Genomic DNA, 22,243 nt, shown 5'->3' on the forward strand with positions numbered 1-22,243 from the left:
GGGGCGCCAGGGGAGCGGCCTGCGCTTCTGGGGTGGGGTCCCCGAGTTGATCCAGATTGGTGAGGACATGGAAGGTGGCGATAGGGGCCGAGCGACTCAGACTGTGGCCTGCCTGGAGGTGGCCCAGCCAGCGCTCCTGAGGGTCTTCCCCACCCTGGACCACCCCACCCGGTGGCCAAGTTGGAGTCCCGGGCACCCCACTGGCGTTTAATGCTCTGGGTCAGTCTGCCCGCCCCCGCTGGCTCCCCACCTTCGCTTGATTCTAACAGAGGGGCAACAGTCCTCAGTGGGAGGGCCCCTTAGACTGAGGCTCCCTTGGGCCAGTGGGAACCTAGGGGGCAGGGCGTGCTGGGTGGATGTAGCTGGAGACTCCCCACCCTGGGACCCTGAGCCCAGTGGGCCCTTCTCCATGGAGCTGGGGAGGGGGTTCTGGCTAGGTGCTTTCCTTGGGGGTGGCACATTGGGCTAGTGACTGCTTCAGACATGGCCACAGGTGGAGTCCAGAGGACCAGACGGAGCCTGCTGGGTGGGGGAGTGGCCCCCAGGAGGCGCCCGAAGTGTGGTCACAGAGAGGGTAGGTGGGAGCCCCTCTGGTTCCAGCCTCCCCTCCACTTCCCCACCCTGTCCCTTCCAGAGCCCCACTGGTCTCTCCTCTCCAGACTGGGAGGGTGGTCCTGTGCCTCACCTGCCCGGCTCAGGGGCTGGGCCCGTTGTTCAGAGAGAGGAGGCAGCCTCCTGGGGCAGCAGGGTCAGGCTGGGTCAGAGCCCTGGGCCGGTGATCAGCTCCCTTGCCTTAGGGTTTTCATGGGAAACAGGACAGGTCTCTGGAAAGAGCCTGCCGCTCCAGGGGAACCCTGGGATCCTGGCCCTCAGGGACAGCCCAGGGGACCTTGCTTATCTCCCACAGCTTGTCTGCATGGCTGTCCAGGTCTGGCCGCTGCCCAGAGCTGCTCCACTCAGTCTCCCAGGGCAGTGTTTGTACCTTGGCCAGCTTCCACCATGGACAGCTCCCAGCTCCCCTCTTGCTCTTCACGACAGGCAGGATCCGCATCCCCTGTGGAGTTGCATAGAAGCTCCCTCCCAAGTTCTGTAGCTGTTTGGCTTCTGTTCAGTCTCCTCTGGCTGCCAGGTGACCCACAGGCACCAGTGCTGTCCCCTTCAGACAGGAGTCTGGGACGCCAATCATGTCCCCAGCTTCAGAGTCTGCAGGACCGGCTGGGCTCCTGCCTTATGGGTTTGTCATCCTGTGACACAGGGTCTATAGACAGATGGGCCCCTTTCAACATGTCTGTAAATGACCCTCTAGCTGCTTTGGGGGACCCTGGACTCCATGATTTTGGGTCCAACAGATGAGGTGTTTAGGGGGGTGTTCAAATCCTAGGGAAGTGGGGGCACCAACTTGCAGGGTTAGGGGTGCTGGGCAAGAGAAATAGGCCAAGGTTCCCAGCAGATCTTTGGACCCCAACTGTCCAGGCCCTCGTCTCCAATGTAGCCCCATAGCTGGGGGCAGGAGGATTCTCAGGAAGGACACTAGATTCCAGTGGGACGGCTTCTGTTGTTTCCCTGAGCTGGAGGACAGAGAGCTGATGGTCACCTTGCAGTCACCCTGGGTGTGGGACCACTCTTCGCCTCTGCTGCCCTGCTACTCCCCTGACATCATTTTGGGAATGCCCGGGTCTTGGTGGACTGCGGTGTGGGGGTCCCGGTGAGGTGAGGCACCATTCTGCCGGAGGAGCCTGGTTTCCAGCCTGCTGGGAGCATGGTCCATGAGAAGCCCACATTTTGGGGGGGGTGGACACCCCGAGAGTCCCCTCCTGGCTTTGGGGTCCTTTCCCCACTCCGACTTCATTTTCTAACGGCTTCCTTTAACTATGGGTTGGGAATTTTGTTGTGCTTTTATTTTCTTCTGCAATTATGTGTTTTCTTTAATGGCCCCAATTTTAATTAAATACTGCTTTGCCAGTTTCAAATAATGGAGATTAAAATGTAGAACTGGAGTCTTGCATAAAGATGCAAACAAGTGTCGGCCTGGGGTGGGGGTGGAGGTGGAGGTGGAGGGCAGGAGGGTTTCCCTGGGGAGCATGGCCCATGGGAGATGAGGTTCCTCACCCTAGCCTGTGAGGGTGGGACTGGGGGCCTCCCCTTCCAGCCCTGCCAGCCCATCAAGGTCTTAAATGAAAGTCCTACTAGGGTCACCTCCTCTCATCCCCCCGCCCCCCATGCTGGGGAGCTCAGGTCTCCAGGCTGGGGACAAGGACCCAGTTTTATTGCGAGCGGGGCTGGGCTAGGCCACCATTGTGGATCTTGCTCTCTGGGTACTCAGTACAGAGGCGATTTGGTCAGCTCTCTGGCCTAGTTGGGTGGTGCAGGCTGCAACCTCCCGTGTGCCCAGCTGAAGATGTATGTTAGGAAGCTGGTGGGCACCGAAGGGCCCTGCACTTATAGATCCTACCATGTAGTGACACTGGGGCCCCCCCTTGAAGAGACCTCCAGCGCACAGATCAGGAGAAGCGCATGAGGGTGCACGGTGCTTGAGCCACAATGCCTGTGTGCACAGGTGATGGATGGCTTCCAGGTGGGTCTTGTCTGACCAATTAGTGCCCTCTGGCTGGCACCAGGCCCTGCTGTTTCCATCTGTGCCAGCCCTTCTCAAACCTGTGTGTGTCTGAGAACCCCCTGGAAGGCTCCTTACGGCACAGGCTGCCTGTTCCCATGCCCCCAGCATATCAGATTCAGGGAGTCTGGGCTCGGGCCCAGAGATGCATGTCTAACAAGTTCCTTGGTGATGCCCATGGTGCTGGCCTGGGGACCCAGCTCTGAGAACTCTGCTTGAAATGAATTAAGCTCCATCTCAAAGTTGAAATGGTCCCAACTGGATACCATTTGGTATCCACACAAATGTGTGTGATGTCCCTTCACGTTTTGTGTGCGGTTCATGGCCAGTTTCTCGTAGTTGACCCTAATTTATACGGTGGTGGTGAGAAACCTCCTGGGTCCAGCTCAACCCCCTATTCCTTCATTTCCTTCATTTCCCATCGCCCATCCACAGATTCATCTATCTACCAACCACCTACCAATCCACCCATCTACCTATTTACCTGTTATGTTAGCCTGGGTAGACTAGAGAAACAAAATTCATAGACACTCATATTTTACGAGAAAGGTTTATATAAAGGGTAAGTATACATTAAGAAAGCATTCCAACCCAGGGCTGTCCAGACCCATAAGTCCAACATTAGCCCATATGTCTGACACCAATCTACAAAGTCCTCCTCAAATGCACGAAACACACACAATGTCGCCAACTGCAGGAGGAAAGCCGAATCAGTGATCGTGTAAACATCTCAGCACTGGCAGGGGTCTCCACACGGCTGCTCCAGCACCCAGGGCTGCATTAGGGTAGGTCCATGTGGCTTCTCCTCAGGCATGTCTTGCAGGAAGTGAGCCTTGCCAGCTGAGGCAAAGAACTAGCTAAGGCAGCCGCACATGGGTCAGACCATCAGAGAACAACAGACCAGAGAAACAAGAAAGATGAGGCTTACCAAGCCATTTATCTCTCTGCCCTTCAATTAATCCCATATGTGTTTATCATCCAGGTTGGCACAATAAACCTTAACTATCACATCCATTCACTTGCTTACCCATCCATCATCCATCCACCCATCCATTTGTTCCATCCATCCATCCATCCATCCATCCATCCATCCATCCATCCATCCATCCATCCACCTTTCAGCCAGCCATCCACCCATACATTCATTCCTTCCACCCATCCAGCCATCTATCCATCTTCAAAACCATTATGGCGCCCACCCCCCAGACAGGAAGGAGTGTGTGTGACGCTGTGAAGCTGAGCTGCCCTGTCCCTCTGCAGGCTGTTTGTCCTGGGCATCGGCTTCTTCACCCTCTGCTTCCTGATGACATCTCTGGGAGGCCAGTTCTCGGCGCGGCGCCTGGGGGACTCACCCTTCACCATCCGCACAGAAGGTATCTCGGTGGAGGAAGGGGATGTGGGTGTGTGTGCCTTTGAGCCTGGCACATGGAGACCCTCTGTATGGGGTCTGCTGTCTCAGGGTGGACGTGGCCCCGCTGCATGGCCTTACACACTATGTTATCTCTAGAGCTCGCTCTGGTCACTCAGGTGTCTGTCCTCTGGTCTGGATTCCCAGGGTCTGCAGGCATCAGAAGAGGCTGCCTTGCTGTTTCTCTAGGGCAGGGGTCCCTGGATATGACACCCACCTCTTTGAGACTCTCAGTCTCAGGCAGTGGGTGCAGAAGGAGGCAAGAGGGCAGGCCTGGCTTGGGCTCATTCGCTTTATCTCCGCACTCCGGGGACCGGGCTTGCTCAGTCCTTTGTGGTTCCTTGCCTACATCATCCTTGCAGGGTAGCGAGTAGAGGTTCAGGGCATGGCCTTTGGGCCCTGCATGCTGGTTCACACGAAGGAGCCGTGCGCCCTGGCTGGACAGAGAAGGGAGCGCGAAGGCCATCTGGGGCCGGTTTGGTTGAGCTCACACATGGAGGTTCCCAGCACAGTTCATGGCATGGGTGAGGTGAGCCTGAGACTTCTCCCTGAAGCTCATCCTGCCTGAAGAGGGGCGGAGACCATGCCAGGCCCTGGGAGCTGTGCCACGCAGGCCCTTCTTGTCTTGGATGGGAAGGGGAAACAGGGTAGTGAGGACTGAGGCAAATGGGCCTTCAGGGGCTGTTCAGAAGGCTGACTCTGTGGACCTTCTCCTGCCCCTCTGGAAGAGTCTCTTTTTGAAGTCTATCCTGTCCAGAGAGGCTCCGTAGATGTTGTAAGGATGGATAGTTGGATGGTTGGGTGGATGAGAGATGAATAGATGAGGAGATGAACATGTACATGATAGATGGACAAGTGGGTGAATGGATGGATGTATACATGGATGCAAGTGGATGGATCAGTAGGTGATGGATGGGCGGATGGGTCAGAGGGTGGGTGGATGGATGGATGCGTGGATATACGAGGGAGTACCCAAAAAACCTGGATTTTTTTTCAAAGCTATGTATTAATTTTTTTTTAATTTTATAAAGCAAATTTGTCACCTTTAAAGTACTCTCCATTACACTTAATACATTTGTCAAATCGGCGATTCCACTTTCTTGGAAGCATTTTTCAAAACTCATCTGTTTGCATGGCTGACAGTACCTCCCTCGTTTTTGTCTTCAATTCTTCTATGTCATCAAATCTCTGTCCTTTCATGCCCTTCTTTATTCACGGAAACAAAAAGAAGTCACACTGAGCGAGGTCAGGTGAGTAAGGTGTGTGGGGCAAGAGAGGGATGCTGTTTTGTTTGTTGTTGTTGGGTTTTTTTTGCCAAAAACTCCTGCACTGAGAAGGCTACACAAGCAGGTGCATTGTCATGGTGGAAAAAACAGTCCCCCATCTGCCACAAATCAAGCCTTCTTTGTCACACACTGTTATGCAATCTTTTCAGAACCTCTAAATAGAAAGCTTGATTAGCAGTCTGACCTGGTGAAATGAATTCCAATTGTACTACCCCCCTCACATCAGGGGAGCTTTTTTCTGTTTTGTTTTGTTGCTTTTTCCTGAGGGTGAGGTAAGGTACCCCCTCATAGATGGATGGTGAGTGGATAGATGGTTGCATAGATGGGTGGGCAAGTAGGAGTATGGGTGAATGCATGAATGTGTAGATGGTTGAATAAGTGGGAGGGTGGATGGGTGGATGGGGTAAGTGGATGAATATGTAGAAGGGTAAATGGTGGATAAATGGATGTTGAGTGGGTGACTGGGTAAGTGGATGGGTTGGGTGGGTGGATGGATTTGTGGATGAGTAAATGGATGGATAGATAGGTAAGTGGGTGGATGTATAGATGGAAGGATAGATAGATGAATGAATGAGTAAGTGGATGAGTGCATCAATGGATGGTTGCATAGATAGATGGGTAAGTGGGTGGGTGGATGAATAGATGGTTGGGTGGATGAGTAAGTAGATGGATGGATGGATGGATGGATGGATGGATGGATGAGTGCATGAGTGGATCAATGGATGGATGCATCAATAAATGGGTAAGTGGGTGAGTGAATGAAGAGATGGTTGGATGGATGATGGATGGATGCATGGATAGATGGATGGATGGATGGACAGATGAATGGATGGGTGAGTGGGTAGGTGGTTTGGTGGGTGGATGGATAGATGGAGAGGCTCAGTTCTTGGGCTCCTCTATCTCCAACACTGAAAAAATTCTCAGGTCATCAAAGGTGGATGCTCTGAGGGCACCAAGCAGCCTCTCCCAATCCAAGAACCTGCATGTCCACTCATTTTGGCATCTCATCACCAGTTGGGTCCCTTTGACCTAACGAGTATTTCTTTGAACTGGCAAACATGCTGGGAAGGAATGTCACTTTTTTATTATTAATCATTTTATTGGGAGCACTTACAGATATTATAACAATCCGTAATTCAATTTGATCAAAGCCTTTTTTTCCTTTTTTCTTTTTAAAATCATTTTATTGGGGGCTCTTCTCACTATCCATCTATTGTGTCAAACACATTTGTACATATGTTGCCATCATCATTTTCAAAACATTTTCTATCTACTTGAGCCTTTGGTATCAACTCATTTTCCCCCTCCCCGGCCCTCCCTCCCTCATGAACCGGTCTCCCTTCACCCACTTTCCTGTTGTCCGTTCCCCAGGGAGGGGGTTATATGTTGAGCCTTGTGATCAGTTCCCTCTTTCTCCCCACCACCTTCCCCTTTCCCTCCTGGTATCTCTACTCTCATTATTGGTCCTTAGGGGTTTATCTGTCCTGGATTCCCAGCTCTTATCTGTACCAGTGTACATGCTCTGGTCTAGCCAGATTTATAAGGTAGAATTGGGGTCAGGATAGTGGAGGGGGAGGAGGCATTAAAGAGCTAGAGGAAAGTTGCATGCTTCATCGTGCTATGCTGCACCCAACTGGCTTGGAATGGCACTTTTGATTAGTCATTCAAGTCAGAGGAGACTGATTTATCCCACGTCAAACTCTCAGTGCTGCTTCTTCTACGGTTCTGTCCTCTGCAAGCAGATAGTAAACCTGCCTCCGTTGTCATCGTCTGGGGATGAGTTAAGACAACACCGAAGGGCCTTGCAGAGTGTCCTGGGCAGTAGGGATTCCGTGCATATTTAATGAGGTGCTGCATCTGAAATGGGAGCCAGGGAAGAGGTGGCGGAGGTGCTGGTCTGAGGCAGGGGAGGGAGGGCAGAGGTTGGGAGTGTGTGGTGGAGATGGGCTCCAGGGACAATGGCTGGGGGTGGGGGGCGTGGTCCTGGAGGCCATGGGGGGTTGAGGAAGGAGGGGGAGAGATGCTAAAGCCACCTGGGTACCACCACTGGGAAGGTGGGCTGCTTCCAAGGGCTAGAGGAAGCTGGGCTTCCAGAAAGGTCCAGGGTCCCAGAGATAGCGAGGGGGGCTGGGGAGGGTGGTTTGTGGCTGGGTGCAGATTCTTTGGCTTATTTCTTGAAAGGGGTCCATGACCCCTCTCTCCCTTGTAGCCCCTGCCCAACCTGGGATAGGTGGGCCTGGTGACCCTGAACATAAGGGACTTGTGGGAGCCATCTCCTGCCCCCATAGGAGCCCTGGGCAGCTCTGTCCCAGGAGGACTGGGCAGCCCAGCCCCAGTGTCCTAGAGAGAGGCAGGGCCACAGAGGGTAGAGAGCTTGCCTGAGGTCTCACCAGCCCAAAGGTTTTCTTAAAACATCACATCCACTAACTGAAGCCGTCCATGCACCCGCATGGGGAAGCAAGGCCATCAGCACCCCGAAGGCCCCTGGAACCTGCCTCCAGCCACTGCCCCCAGGGGCTGGCACCGTGGGCACCACTCCAGCTCCTAGTGGCCTAGAGGGATTTTGCTCGTGTTTGTACTTTCTGTGGGTGCCTCTCTGTGCCTGGTTTCACCCGCTCAGTTTGGCCTTGGTGAGGGCCCTCTGTTGTGGGCTGTGCGGCTGCCCTTAGCCTGGCCTCCTAGCCAGGGGACAGTCCACTGCGGGACTCCTCCCTGGACAGCCGTCCCCTCTGCTGCTGTGACATCCAGCTTGTTTCTGCTTTGGGGCTTTTGTTGACTCGTAGTGAAGACCCTCTAGGATAGAGGAGGGAGCTCTGGTGGCATAGAGGTTATGCTGGACTGCTAACCACAAGATCGGCAGTTCAAACCCACCAGCCACCCCATGGGAGAAAGACGAGGCTATCTACTCCTGTAAAGAGTTACAGTCTTGGAAACCCACGGGGGCAGTTTCAGCCCTGTCTTATAGGGTCACTGTGGGTCGACATTGACTCGATGGGACTGAGTGAGATCAAGAAATGCCCCATGGGCGCCTCAGAAGCTGTACATCTTTACAGAAGCAGACAGCCTCATCTTTCTCCCAAAGAGCAGCTGGTGGGTTTGAACCGTTGACCTTACCAGGGCTCCTTCCCATGCACCTGAACCTTGGACGATGATACAGGAAGACCAAGGAAGACTCGATGCGTTTGAATTGTGGTGCCGGTGAAGAAACAAGCAAACCTCTCGGGGTGAAGTACGGGCAGAGTGCCCCTTGGCCGCAAAGCTGGGGAGATGGTCTCATGTACTTCGGACATGTGATCAGGAGAGATTCGCCCACTCACTGCCATCCAGTCAATAGGGATTCAGGAGAACTGTGCCTGTGGGTTTTCAAGGCTGCAGTTCTCTAAGGGAAGAGAGAGTCGATGGAGTGGCTTATCTTTCCCCTAGCAGACCACCAGGGCTCCTCAGGGCAGCCTCTTGATGATGTTGTCAGGTGCCAGCCAGTTGGTGCCCACCCACAGCGGCCCGTGCACCACAGAGGGAACTGCTGCCGGCCCCGCCTCCTCCTCACTGTGGTTCCTGTCCCCGAGCCCATCGTGGTAACCAGTGTCCCTCCATCTCATCGGGGGCCTGCCTCTTTTTTTGCTGCCCCTCCGCTTTACCAAGCACGATGTCCTTCTCCAGGGACTGGTCTCTCCTGACCACATGTCCGAAGTACGCGAGCCAACATCTTGCCGTCCTTGCCTCCAAGCACTGCTCTGGCCTTGCCCTCAGGAAACGAGTCCTTCGGAAGGCTGTCATGCGGAGTCAAGTTGAAGGTCAGTAGCAAGGACGAGAGGATCGGCACAGTGGCTGCAGCCACGGGCTCAGGTGTGAGCGCCGTGGTGCGGGGCGGCACAGGTCCGGACAGTGCTGTGTTGCGTTGGATGTCAGTCATGCAGAGGCCACCCACCACGGCAGCCCGCCCTTGGTCCCCATGCCTGTCTCGGGCACTGAGTGGCGGATCTGCTGTGACGCCAGGTCCCTGGCCGTGCTTCTCCAAGGCCGAGTCTGTTGGCTTCCCACGGTTCCCCTGGACTGGGCACGGAGGGCCTAGCCGAGGGAAGTAGCAGCTGGGAGAAGGGACAAGGACAGGACCCTCGCAGAGCCAGGTGGAACGGGCGCTGACTCAGTTTCCCCCTGCTCCCAACTCGCCATTTCCAGTGTCTCCCCGGCAGTGTCATTGTTGTCGGCTCCCCCACCCCCCATGTGCCGTGAAGTGAAGGTCTTTGCACGGCGTGTTCCTCCTCTTCCCCTCCTTGCTCATCCCGGGCAGAGATCCTGATACCCGCTGGTGGCCTCCCCCAAACACCCTTTCTTCCGCCCCCCTGGGTCTGGCACGGGACATTCCAAGCTTCTCCTGCTCACTGCTTGCCCTGAGAGATTCGGGGTCCAGGCACTGGGGGGACAGGTATTTGGGAGACAGGAAATGGGGGGACCGGCACGGGGGATGAAGGGGCCAGGCACCGGGGGACAGGCACTTGGGCCTGCAGAGCACTTTGCACTGTGGGCTGAAGGTCCTTCACCCTGCTGGGCACAGTGCAGTAACAGTCCCCACCTGGTGCCTGGAAAAGAGAGCAGGAGTGGGGCTCCCTGGTCGGGGTGGGGGTGGTCAACGTAGCACCCGGAGAAGAACTTCCCCCCACCCCTGCTCCCAGCACAGGCATGTGGGGAAGAATAAAACAAGAAGAAACAAAGTGATGCTCTGGGCAGTCCCCAGGGCCTTCTGGGCACGAATGAGAAACCCGCTTGCCTGGCTTCTCCTTCCAGGCCTTAGAGGGCCGAGGGTCCTCTGTGGCCAGCGGTGTGGAGAGCGAGCAGGGGAAGGCCCTGGAGAGAGAGGGAGCCTCTTATAGCTCCCCTGGGGGGGACTCTCGGCCCCCTTCGGGCTGGGGGCTAACTTGGTGGTCAGGCCTGTAGCCACCTGGGGATAAATCGTGAGGGGCCTCTCACTCTGTGCCCTGTGCTCTCGGGGAGGTCCCCACCGGGAGCAGGGGAGAAATCACCAGGGCGTCAGAAGCGGCGCACCCATGCACACCAATGGGGCACCTACTGCCCAGGAGAGACCCGGGCAGGGGCTTGGGTTGGAGACCAGTTAGCAGCGTGGGCTCACGATCCCCAACCAGGTCCTTCTGAAGATCTCCCTTCCTTCCCTCTTGTTGCAGTCAGGCCCCGTGTGTGCTCCTGGCCCAGTGTCCCTTCCCGCCTCCTGCCTTTACTGGGCGTCCCCCCGTTTTCTCCAACCACGGCTGCAGGGACGATGACAAGACGCTGGTGCCAGGCCTCCATCTCAGAGCGCACGTGGCTGTCCCTTCCTCTGTCTTGTCTTGAAGGAGTTGAGGTCAGAGGCCACTGGGCCGTGCTCTACCGGCCACTTGTGCCCTCCCTCCTGGACCAATCGCAGGATCGGAGCCCAGACTCCTGCAGAAATGCTTCCAGCTCGGAGGCTCATCCCAGCATGAGCCGTGCCCTTTGCTGATGGGCCAGGGTCGGAAGGGTCTGCCATATGTCTGCCCAGAGCCCAGAGCCCAGAGCCCAGAGCCCCACACCCATGGCCAGCCTCCCCAGGGGGCTGTGCATGGGCGGGGAGACAAAACGCCTCCTTTCTCCAGCGATAAGGTGTGTCCTGTGCCTGGGGACCAGGGCGGGAGAGGAAGGGGCCAGGCAGATGGGAGGGTCTCAGAGAAACAGAGCTGCCTGCAGTGAGCGACAGACACTGCCCTGTCTGTGGCAAGGAGACCCATGTGTCTCTCGGCTCCCAATGCTGGGAATATGGAGGGGGCACCAGCTGGTGAGAGCGCCGGGTGACCAGGGCCTCACATCCAATACCATTCCGTTTAGGGGATGCCAGGGGTGTGGTGGGGCGAGCCAGCCAGCGAGGCGGTGACATCAGCTGGTGGGGACGTTCCTGGGGCTGCCTCGGGCTGGGCAAAGCTGTCTGCCCCCAGGTACCCATCTTGACTTTTGGTGTCTTCTGGGCATAAGATGTGTCTGGTGCCCCCCAGGGTCCTTGGGACAGAGCAAGGGCTGTGTTTGGGAGGCACGGGGGCTTCTGGAATGCTGCACAGCACACAACGCTTCCAAAGGCAGCCTGGGTGCCAGGAAGGAGCTGGGGGTGGGGGTGGGGGTGGGGGTGGGGTGCCTAGGGCCTGAGGGCCACTCTGTGTGTATGGAGGAGTGGGAGTGGGGTGCTTTACCGACCATCAGAGGTCCCGAAGCCCCCTGCATTCAAGCTCCCCATCCTCGCTGGCTTAATCCCTCCCCAGGAGGACAATCAGACCCCCAGATGTCTCTGAAGAAGCCCAGGACCCTGTCCCCTCTCCAGCTGGCCTCCTGCATCAGCCGAACCTCACACATGGTGCCCTCACCCTTTAGCCCTTTGCCCCAACAGGTTATCCCCTGAGTGGAGGTTACGGGGTGGGGACACAAATGCCCACCCCGCATGGCAGAAGGGTGATGCCCCTGCTTGGTTCTCTCAGGGCCACTGGGTCCTATAGGAGAGGTGACACATTCACAGAGCCCTCAGCTGTTGGCTGTCTCCCGAGTGGGGCTGGGACACAGGTGGCAGGAGAGCCTACTAGGGGCGAGGGGTGGGGGGCTGGGGGCTAGAACGGGGAGCCCCCAGGGCTGGGGAGCCACGCTCCGTGATGCTGGGCCCCTATGCCTATGGGATGGGGCTCTGGCCAGGCTGGGTGGTCTGGCTGGGCCCTGCCACCTGAAGAGGGGAGGCCCCCCACCATGGTTAACAGGCCTTGACTTTAGGGGGGGTCTCCCCAGCCTTGGTCTTGCTCCCCCTTGGGGGAAGGGTTCACCCCAGCCATAGCCCAGAGCAGTTACGCTCCAGGGCAGGGTCATGCAGCCTGCCCCCTGCACTGCCCCAGTGTCCCCCGGCACCCACAATCTGAGTGGTGTCCCAGTTTGGAGTTGTGCCCAGCAGCCTGGCCATGCCCTCTGCAAACTTCTCACTTTTCAGGGTCAGAGGCTGGCTGTTGGGGGGTGGACAGTGCACAGAGTTGGGGTCTCAGCGCCTGCAGCTGAGCCTCGGGACTGCCCTAAGGGGTCGTGTAAAACCTACCAGACAGGTCATTGGAAAGGGGGCAAGTGAAAGGGCTCCAAGGTGGGCATGGGCTGGTTGACAGATCTTTGTCTCCCCTCCCGCTCCGGGCACCCTCAGCTCCCACAGAGAGAAGGGTGCTGCCTGGGCCCCGGGGAGCCCTGGCCTGGCCAGAACTAGGAACCAAGAGACTCAAACCGGCTTTCTACAGCCGGTCATTGGGCATGAGGGGGGCATGGGCCGTGGTCTGGCTCAGGGGCTGGGCAGGAGGGTCACCTTCATGGAGCCTTCCTCCCTCACGGCTTTCCAGTCGGTGCTGATCCATAGAGACCCTAGAAGACAGGGTAGAACTGCCCGGTGGGTTTCCGAGACTGTCATTCTCTATGGGAGCAGAAAGCCTCGTCTTTCTCCCACAGAGCAGCTGGTGGTTTCGAACCACGGACCTTGTGTTTAGTAGCACAAGGTGTAACCCAGGACACCACCAGCCACTTACACATCGTGGGATGAGACACTGAGATTTCCCATTACACCTGGTTTGAGTTCTGCTTTAACTCTTCCTTCTTCCCCAGCATTGCTGTGGGGAGACCCTTAGCCAGTCTACCCTCAGGCTTGGGGTGGGTGGTGGCAGTGTTCTCCCTTCCTCCTTTGTGACCCTCTTTCTCCAGCCCCCAAACCTTCTACCTGTAGTCTTCTTGGACAGCGGCAGTCAGCTCTCTCTGCCCAGTCTGCTGCGACCAGGCCGAGCCCTGGGTGCGGGCTCTCAACCCGTCCAGAGGCTCAGCATCATGGAGGGCGAGCAGTGTGCAGCTTCCCTGGTCCTGGGCCCTGGAGACCCGCACGGGCCCGGCCCGACTGGGGCTCGGAAATCTGAGTGTTAGCAGCCTGGGCAAGGGGTTCTTCTTTAAACATTTCTCCTGATGATTATCCATTGATCGTTAAAAAAAATTTGTGGAAACTAGCTTGTGTGTCCTAGAAGAATTTAAGTCCGTTTTAATTTCATGTTTCCTCCTTTTATAACCGCTCAGACTGCGGCGTGTTTGGATCTGATGTGTGAGGAATGTGGAGGGGGTTTTGAAAGGCTGATCTGGGTGGGTGATCTAGAAGCCCCACGTGGAGTTTGGCGTTGGGGGCCTTGAGGGCTTAGGGACTCCGAGGGTCTCCCAGGGCCCAAGACAGCTCCACTCTATACCAGGCAAAACTGAGGCCTGCTCAGCTTAAGCAGCAGTTGGGGTGGGGACCGGGGTCTGCGCTGCCCCAGGCTGCCCCTGACTGCCCGCTGTACCCGCAGTGACCGGCGGCCTGGAGTCCCGCGGTGTGCTGCGCAAGATGAGTGACCTGCTGGAAATGATGGTGAGACGCATGGACGCACTGGCCCGGTTGGAGAACAGCAGCGAGCTGCACCGGGGGGCCGGCGACGGGCGCCTGGCCCTGGACAGGTGAGCGGCCATGAGCTGTGCGCCCCGAGATGCACCTCAGAGCCCCGAGGGTCTTTCCTCTGCGGGAATATTGAACGCAAGAGGATCATGCAGTCACACCACCCATGTGCCAGGAAGTTCCTCTCACATCTGCAGGCCCCCCATTTCCCTGTAACTAAAACATCACAGGCCCCTGTACTGCTTTTCCCTGCAGACGGGTGCCCCCCTGGAGTAGATGCAGGCCCCTCCCATTGCTGGGGTCTCTCTCTCCTCTCTCACAAGCGTGCACGCACGCACACGCACTAACACTCTGCAGGAGGTGGAAGTACAGCACATGCAAAGGCCCTGGGGTGGGAATAAGCTTGACATGCTGGCAGAGAGAAACAATAGGAAGGCCCAGATGGCAGAGCAGGGGTGGGGGGTGAGGCCACGTGGAGGCGGCCACTTTGCTGGGAGCCAACCGGGTTTTAAACCACAGGGGGGACGCTCTAGTTATTTGCTGCCATCAAGTGGGCCCCAGCTCACGGTGACCCCACGCCCAGCAGGATGGGACTCTTGTGATCCACAGGGCTTCCCTGGACTGGTGCTTGGAAGTCCATCACCGGGTCTCTTCCTAGTCTCTCAGTCTGGAAGCTCCGCTGAAACCTGTTTTGCCTCACAGCCACGTGAAAGCCTCGCTCACAGATGCGTGGCGGTGGCCACACATCAGGGGCCTTGATTGGCGGGGGATCGAACCTGGGTCTCCAGCACGGAAGGGGCACATTCCAGGACAGATGCATTTGATTGCTGTGTGAAGGCCAGGCCAGTGGGGTGGACAGAGGGACAGCGATGAGGCAGTGGCCGAGACTGAGTAAAGAGAAGACGCTGGGGGGCTCCAGCGCTGGGATGCTCATAGGACACCAGTACTTTTCCCTCAGTGAGGGTGCCTCCCCTCTGATCCAGCCCCCGCCCCTCTCTGATCCAATCCGCTCCCTGTCTGCCCCCAGGCAGTACTGCTGCCTCTGGCCCTGACTGCTGTCCAAGGTCAGGCTGGCAGAGGGCGCCTGGCTCTCCGTGAGCTGCCCCCCCCCCCACACACACACACACACACTGTGGGTGGCAGAGCTGAGGGTCAGGCAGATGGCTGGCCTGGCTGCCGCCCTGGACTGGGGCACAACTGTCAGTCAGTACAGTCACTGCCTCTCTGCCCTTTTCCTGCCCTCCATCTGTTCCTGGGGGTGGAGGCAGCCCGGAACGGGGAGCCCAGCCCTCTCCACCTCCCAGCTCCATCCCAGGAAATAGCTACCATCTATCAGTGAGCAACTGAGCCATCAGACCCCAGGGCTAGAGCCTGCATTTCAGGGACACTTGTCTCTGGCTTCCGGGAGGGCAGGCTCTGCTGGGGACTCACACCTCCCCTGACACAAACTCTCCAGGAGGAGGAAGCCTCATCTTTCTCCCATGGAGTAGCTGGTGGTTTTGAACTGCTGATCTTGGGACCCCATCTATTCAAACTACAGAGCAACACACCGCCCGGTCCTTTGCTTGAGCCCATTGTTGCAGCCACTGTGTCAATCCATCTTCTTGAGGGTCTTCCTCTATTTTGCAGACCCCACCCCCGCTCCAAACAACACCAAAGCTTCCATTTGAATTGTGCTGGCAGACAATCCTGCAGGTACTGTGGACTGCAGACACACAAGCAACTGGCTGGGAAGAAGTACAGCCAGGACGCTCCGTAGAAGAGAGGACGGTGAGACTTTGTGTCACCTACTCTGGGCCTGTTATCAGCAGAGACCAGTCCCTGGGGAAGCACGTCGTGCTTGGTAGGGGGACAGCGAAAGAGAGGACGGCGTGGCGGCTTGTTCTGGTGGACGCAGGGTCGCGTGCTCCTTTACCACGCATGACACGCTTTTCCAGGGACTGGTCTCTCCCGAGGACATGTCTGAAGGACGTGAGATGAAGCCTCCCGTCCTTACTTCTCAGAGCACCTGGCTCTGCTTCTTCCTCGGCCTTCCGGCAGTCCTTGGTAAACTCGGTAGTCTTGGCCGACACCGGAAGTCGATGCATCCCTTCTTCGGCGTCCTTTCCTATTTGTGGCTCAGCTTGCGTGTCATGTTGTGGGAGGTGACCGGAGATACCATGCCTGGGCTCACAGTGACCTCCTCGCTTCAATGGGCAGCAGGTGTGCCTGACGGCAGTGCACCATTTGCTTTCTCCACTGCTGCCTCGGGTGTGTGTGTGGGGGTGTCGATTGTAGCCCCAAGTCAGAAATGAACTCTGACGAAATCTGCCTTGCCTCCTTTCGGGATGATGTTGCTCGTGGGTCCCAGCGGTGAGGATGTTGGTGTTCTTGATGTGTCTGCAATCCACGTCCAAATTGTCGTAGCCTTTGCCTCAGTCAACGCCCAGAACACAGCCTTAGGAAGGCGCATGTGATGAAAACAGCCTTGCAGTGATACGTCCTGGAGCCAGATAGGAGACCATCTTTGAAATTCCCCCGGGGACTTCTCTCCACCAGCGGAGATGACTGATAGTGGGGGCTTGGCGTAGCTATTTCTCCTGAGCGTGAAGAAGCTGGACGGTAGATAAGGAGGATTGATGCGTGGGAATGACGGTGCGGGCGAAGAATGCCGGCAGTGCGGTGGACGGCCAGAGCGCCAACCAGATCTATCCTGATAGAAGCTGATGCGTCAGAATTGATTTCATGACCACGGGGTTGCTTGGTTTGGGTGGTTGCAGGAAGGGATAGGGTGGGGGTGAGGGTGGGGGCCAAGGAGAGAAGAAGGGGGAGGGGTGAGGAGCCGTGTTGGTGCCTCTTGGCCTGCTAACTACAAGGTCAGTGGTTCAAACTCTCCAGCTGCCCTGTGGAAGACAGATGAGGCTGTTTGTTCCCAGAGAGATGTGGAGCCTCAGGCACCTGTAGAGGGGTCACTACCAGTCAGAATGGACTGGATGGAAAGTGGACTTGGCTCGGGGCTGTTGGCGAGATGCGGGTCGGACGTAGGGGTGGCGTGAGAGGGCAGGGGGGGTGATTCCCTGCCAGTGCTGTCTGTCTGCGCTCCAAGCAGGCTGGCCTTGGAGTCTCATGTGTCTGCTGCTGGTGGAGGGCGGTGGAGGGCATGGAGTGGCAGGCTGCTACGTGGGGAGAGGTCTTAGAAGCCGGGGTTGGCCCTCCCTCAGCCTGATCATCCTCTCCAGCAAGTCCCTGCAGGGCCACCTCCAGTGTCAGGCAGTTTGCGCAGAGGGGGAGCGAGCAGTCAGATCGCTGACAGCGCCTCCCCCCGGGGGGTTTGACGCTAAGTGGCACATTTATGAGGCCACGCTGGGATCTTCATGTGGAAAGAGCAGGTGATGTCATTATAAATAGAGTCACCTTAACAGCTGTATAAAACCCAGTCAAAATAGATAACAGCGCGGAGCAGAAGCAGAAAGGAGATCCATCAACCGGGTTGTCTTCGGGACAGGAAATGAGCTCCTTTTTCCCATTGTGGGGGGGGGAACATCAGCTTTCTTTAAAAACTCGAAAATGCTTCTCTAGCCCGCCTGCTTGAATGAGGCTTGTCTTCTAGTACTGAGCGGACAGCTGATTTAACCGGGACCCTTCCTGGTGCCTCCCCTCCCCAGCCTCCTGCTGACTGACACACAGACCCCTGGGGAATCACTCTCCCCATCCCACCCCAGTCCCCACCCAAGTCTACCAGCAGCACCCATGTCACTGGGAGGACAGGTGGGTCTAAATCTGCTATTCTCAACCTGTGTGTCGAGACCACTTTGGGAACTGAATGACCCTTTCACAGAGGTCACCCGATTCATCACAGTAGCAAAATGACAGCGATGAAGTAGCAACGAAACTAATTTTGTGGTTGGGGGGTCACCACCACATGAGGAACTGTATGAAAGGGTCGCGGCATTAGAAGGTTGAGAACCCCTGGTCTAAGTAAGCATATAACCGTGGACAAACCAACAGATACAATATTGCTATTCGCTGCCACGGCGACCAGTGAGCAAGAGAAAGAAACGGCCGGTCCTGCGTCAGCCTCACAATTGTTCTGCGCGAGCCTGGGCAGCAGCCACGGTGCCAACCCGTCTTGTTGAAGGTCTTCTTTACGCCGCCCCAAGCAGGATGTCCTCCAGGGGCTGTTGTCTGTCCCAACGTTAGTCCAGAGGACGTGAGACCTAGTCCCTGCATCCTGGCCTCTGAGGAGCACGCTGGTTGTGCTTCGTCCACGACAGCTGTTTGCTCTTTCAGGAGGAGCCCACCCGCAGCGCTTCCCACGTTCTTCGCCCCCTCGCAGCTTACATGCACCGATTCTTCTTCACCCTTCCTTGTTCGACAGCCCCTTTCACAGGCCTGGATTGAAATCACCATGGCCTGGGCCGGGTGCACCCCACCCCTCAAAGTAGCATCCTCGCTCTTCAACACGCTGATGAGGTTCTCCTGCAGCAGCAGCTCGGCCCAACGCCACGCGCCCTTCCATCGCTCCATGGCTGCCCTGTGAGCGTGAACATCCTTGACCCCTTCCGTCTTCGCCAGTCATCACCACGTTGCGGATTGGCCCCGTTGGGGGATTTTGTCTTCTTTACATTCAGCTGCAATTGGTACGGAGCGAAGGCTGATCTTCCTCAGCAAGAGCCTCAAGCCCTGCTCACCGGGCTGTGCCGTCTGCATATCTGGGGGATGACCAGGCCTTCCCTTCCACCGATGCCACAGGCACCAGACAGGAGTAGCTATAAAAACAAGAACCACGTGAAGTGCGCGTACGTGTGTATTTGTAGACACTCGCTCGATGCTGCCAAGCTCATCCGGCTCCCTCAACCCCGAGCGTCCCAAGAAGAGAGAGCTGAGCTTCCCGGGATTTCTTTAGGAAAGCGGCCACCAGGCTTTCCTTTGGATAGCCGGTGGGGCCGCTGGGGGTGCTCTAAGTGCCCGCCTCTACACTGGTCAGACCCAAGACTGAGCCCAAGCTGTGGAGCCCTTGGTGCCTCTGGGCCCTGTGGTTTACATGTAAAAACCCCCAAACAAACCCAGTGCAGATCTCGGTGCAGAGCGACCCTATAGGACAGGGCAGAGCGGATCCTCAGGGTTTCTAAGACCATACACCTTTATGGGAGCAGACTGCCTCGTCTTTCTCCTGAGGGGTGGCTGGTGGGTTTGAACCACATACTTTGAGGTTAGCAGCCCAGCGCCTAACCCACAGCACCACCAGGGCTTGTTTATTTTACATAGTAAAACAAACAAAAACAAAAAAAACTCACCACCATCAAGTGGATTCTGACCATAGCAGCCCTAGGGAGCAAGGTGGAACTGCCCTTGTGTGCTTCCAAGACTAACTCCTTACAGCCTCATCTTTCTCCCTCAGAGCAGCTGGTGTTTTCGAACTGCTGACCTTGCAGTTAGTTGCTCAACTCGTAAATACAAACCACCTTTCCCTATGGTGTGAACGAGTACCTTCAGGTGTTCAGGTGCAGGCAGAGTTGTCCTCTGCTCTGACTTAGCTGTGTCATGGCCACCCTCTCCCATGGCAGCGGCAGGGGGGCTCAGGAGGAGTGGGGGGTGTGTGGCGCTAACAAGAGGGGAGTAGTGAAAACATCAGGAGAGTGGATGCTGGTGGAGCGTGGGGGTGTGGCGGTGGTTCCATGCCCCATGGTGTGTGTGTATGTATGTGTGTGTATGTCTGCATATGTGCTGCAGACACACACACAGACTCCGTCTCCTCTCTGGGCCCAGAGTCCGAGCCCGAGCCGGGGTCCCCGTGTCTGGGCTGGAAAAGGAAGGCGGTCGACTTCATAATAAAATAACGACTCCCAGCAAGCTCACTGGCCAGCTGCGGGGAGATCAATACCCTGGTAATCGAATGCAGCCTCATCAATCACGGCAGGCACTGGAAATTAAACCTCCTTCCCGAGGCGTCTGGGGAGCTTGGAGCCAGGGGAGTGAGGGCCATACAGCCTATTACCTTGTGGGGATAAGCTGTGGGAGGGCGTGGGGGGTTTGTCCTGAAGCGAGCCGGTGTCCAGGGTGCATGGTTCCAGGGGAAGTGGTGACCAGCCGTGAGCAGCCGGCGTCATCCCTTCAGCCTTGCTGGTAGAGCTGGCAGAGGGTCCAGGCCAGGACCCCATGACGGGCGGGGTGGTCTGTGGTGTCCACACTTCTGCTTCTGCTAGGATCTGTCGCATAGTCACAGCTGTCTGCTGGCATAGCTCCAATCCCCCCAGACGTCAGGCTGAGAGCTCTCGTCCCAGAGCCCCCAGCATGGCCTGCAGTGTTTCTGTGGACCTCTGGCTGGCCTCGGCGGTCACCTCCAGGTCACATCCGTTGGTGTGGGCTGGGTGTGGACCTCATGCTACTTCTCACCATCCAGCTGACGGGCATGAGGGTCACCCCTCACACTCGGGGCCACCTGAGCGCAGAAAGAGAGGCAGGCAGGCTGGCCAGCACACCTGGGGGGAACACACACACACACACACACACACACTGGGAACTCCACCCTCCTCTCTCCCCTATGGGACCCTGTACACACTTGCACCTTCATTCAGCTCCAAGGGGAGCCAGTTCCAGTGGAGCTTCCAGACTGAGAACAGACTGAACAACGAGTGGGCCGTCCCCTTCAGAGGGCTTAGCCACTGCACATCGTGGAACCGTGTCAGATAGCTGGACAACGGGCCGCATCAGAAAGGCATTATCCGCACATTCAAGGGTGCGGATTGACACAGAGTGTATGGTGGGCGTGTACGGAGCCTCATGGCGGCCCACCTGCAACAGCAGAGACAGGCATGTGGGTGGGCTTGGACCCATTGCTGTGAGCTCCGTCCACTGCCTCGGTCCGCCCCTCGGAGGGCTTCTTCCTTCCCGCTGGCCCTCTGTCTTGTCAGACTCCGGGGCCTTTCAGAGCAGTCAAGACCTCTTGGCTAGTCGACTGTCCTTCTCGGGAATGACCTCCACTCCATAGCCCACCAGAGCCCCTCAAACCCACTGCCATCGAGTCCACTCCAGCTCACGGTGACCCTGGAGGGCAGAGAACTCTGTCCGAGGCTGGAAATCTATTTCAGGAGTAAAAAGCCCAGTCTTTCTCCTGCAGAGCAGCTGGTGGATTTGAACTGCTAACCTTGTGGTTAGCAGTCCCATGGTGTGGCTACCAGAACCCCCTCCGCACCTCACCCTCTAGGAGAGCCCTGCCAGCTGGCCCTGCTATGCGGGCACAACCCGTCTGCATAAAGATACAGAGACGGAGCCTCCAGCCTGACCAACCAAAGCCGCTCTCGGACTCACAGACCTATTTTTTTTCTCTCCAATTTGTAAAGAAATGAAGACCATTTGGGGGGGATGTGAGTCCCAAAAATATCGCACCAGCACCATACGTACCTCCTGGATCTGAGGGGAAGATGAGTCCTCTGGAAATCCTGGCCCCTGACCCCTATGAAAATCCTCAACCCCTGAGCTCCCAACCCACCCGTCCCGAACAGCTCCTAGTGCCTGGTAACCCCTTCCGATCTCTGCTCGGTAACCCCCACCCCAAACAGCCAGATCCTGACCACCTGGGCCTCTGGGTCCCCTGACCCACATCTGGTCTCCCCACCAGCTTGTCTCTCTCTGTCATTTCTCTTCTCTCTCTCTCTCTCTCCTCCCTCCTCCCCTGCCCTCACCTCCTCTCTTCTTTCTCACAAGCTCTGGCTGGTTCCCTCACTTAGGCATTTCCCAGCTCCCAGCTGGGCTGCAGTCCGAGGCCTCCAGGCGTCTACTTTCACTGTCTTTTTTTTCAAAGCTGCTTGGGGAGAGAAAGCTTAGCTTACACTGTTTGGAAATCGCAAGCACTGTGCGGCAGCCAATGTTGAGTCCAGGGTAATAATAGTGATGCTGCCGCCACACAGGGCTCCGGTTTCGAACGTGGCGAACCTTCGAGATCAGACAGATGCTACAAGTGCTATTTAAAGCCCGGGTTTGGAGTGGGTTTTTGCAAAATCGCTTCTGCTGGCAGCTCAGCTCTGCAGGATCTCAAAGAGGAAGAGGGCTCTGCTGGGAAGTGGGGTCTGGGACATAGGCTTCCTCTTGGGAGCGGTGTGTGTGTGTGTGTGTGTGTGTGTGTACATGTGGGCAACCTGGGTTTAGGGAACAGGAGGATGTCAGGCAGGAGTATACTGAGCACCTACGATATGCTGGTGCAAATAGGCAATGTGCTTAGCTGCTCATCAAAAGGTGGGAGGTTCGAGCCCGCCCAGGGGTGCCTCAGAAGAAAGGCCTGGTGATCTGCTTTGGAGATAAACAGCCGGCGAAAGCCCTGTGGAACCATCTGCTCCAGCATGCGTGCGGGCACTATGAGTCAGATTTGGCTCCGTAGTGACTGCCGCTTTGGTTCTGGTTCGGTCAATGCTGACACCACCACCCCCTTTGCATAAGGAGCCCTGGTGGTGTAGGGGTTGCGTGTTGGGCTGCTAACCACAAGATCAGCAGTTCAAGACCACCTGCCACTCCGA

At 56.9% G+C, this 22,243-nt stretch overlaps 1 protein-coding gene across 1 annotated transcript in view; it reads left to right on the forward strand.

Annotated features, from left to right (window-relative positions):
- MGAT5B (alpha-1,6-mannosylglycoprotein 6-beta-N-acetylglucosaminyltransferase B) overlaps nucleotides 1–22,243 on the forward strand; it is a 97,522-nt gene that overhangs the window by 34,162 nt on the left and 41,117 nt on the right. The window contains exons 2-3 of the mRNA XM_045299511.1: nucleotides 3,875–3,987; nucleotides 13,666–13,813. Coding sequence (XP_045155446.1) covers nucleotides 3,875–3,987; nucleotides 13,666–13,813 — 261 coding nt within the window. The remainder of the gene's footprint in view (nucleotides 1–3,874; nucleotides 3,988–13,665; nucleotides 13,814–22,243) is intronic.

The sequence above is a fragment of the Echinops telfairi genome, unplaced genomic scaffold (genome assembly GCF_000313985.2).
Source record: "Echinops telfairi isolate 266 unplaced genomic scaffold, ASM31398v2 ScPeMD7_7458;HRSCAF=8496, whole genome shotgun sequence".
NCBI lineage: Eukaryota > Metazoa > Chordata > Mammalia > Afrosoricida > Tenrecidae > Echinops > Echinops telfairi.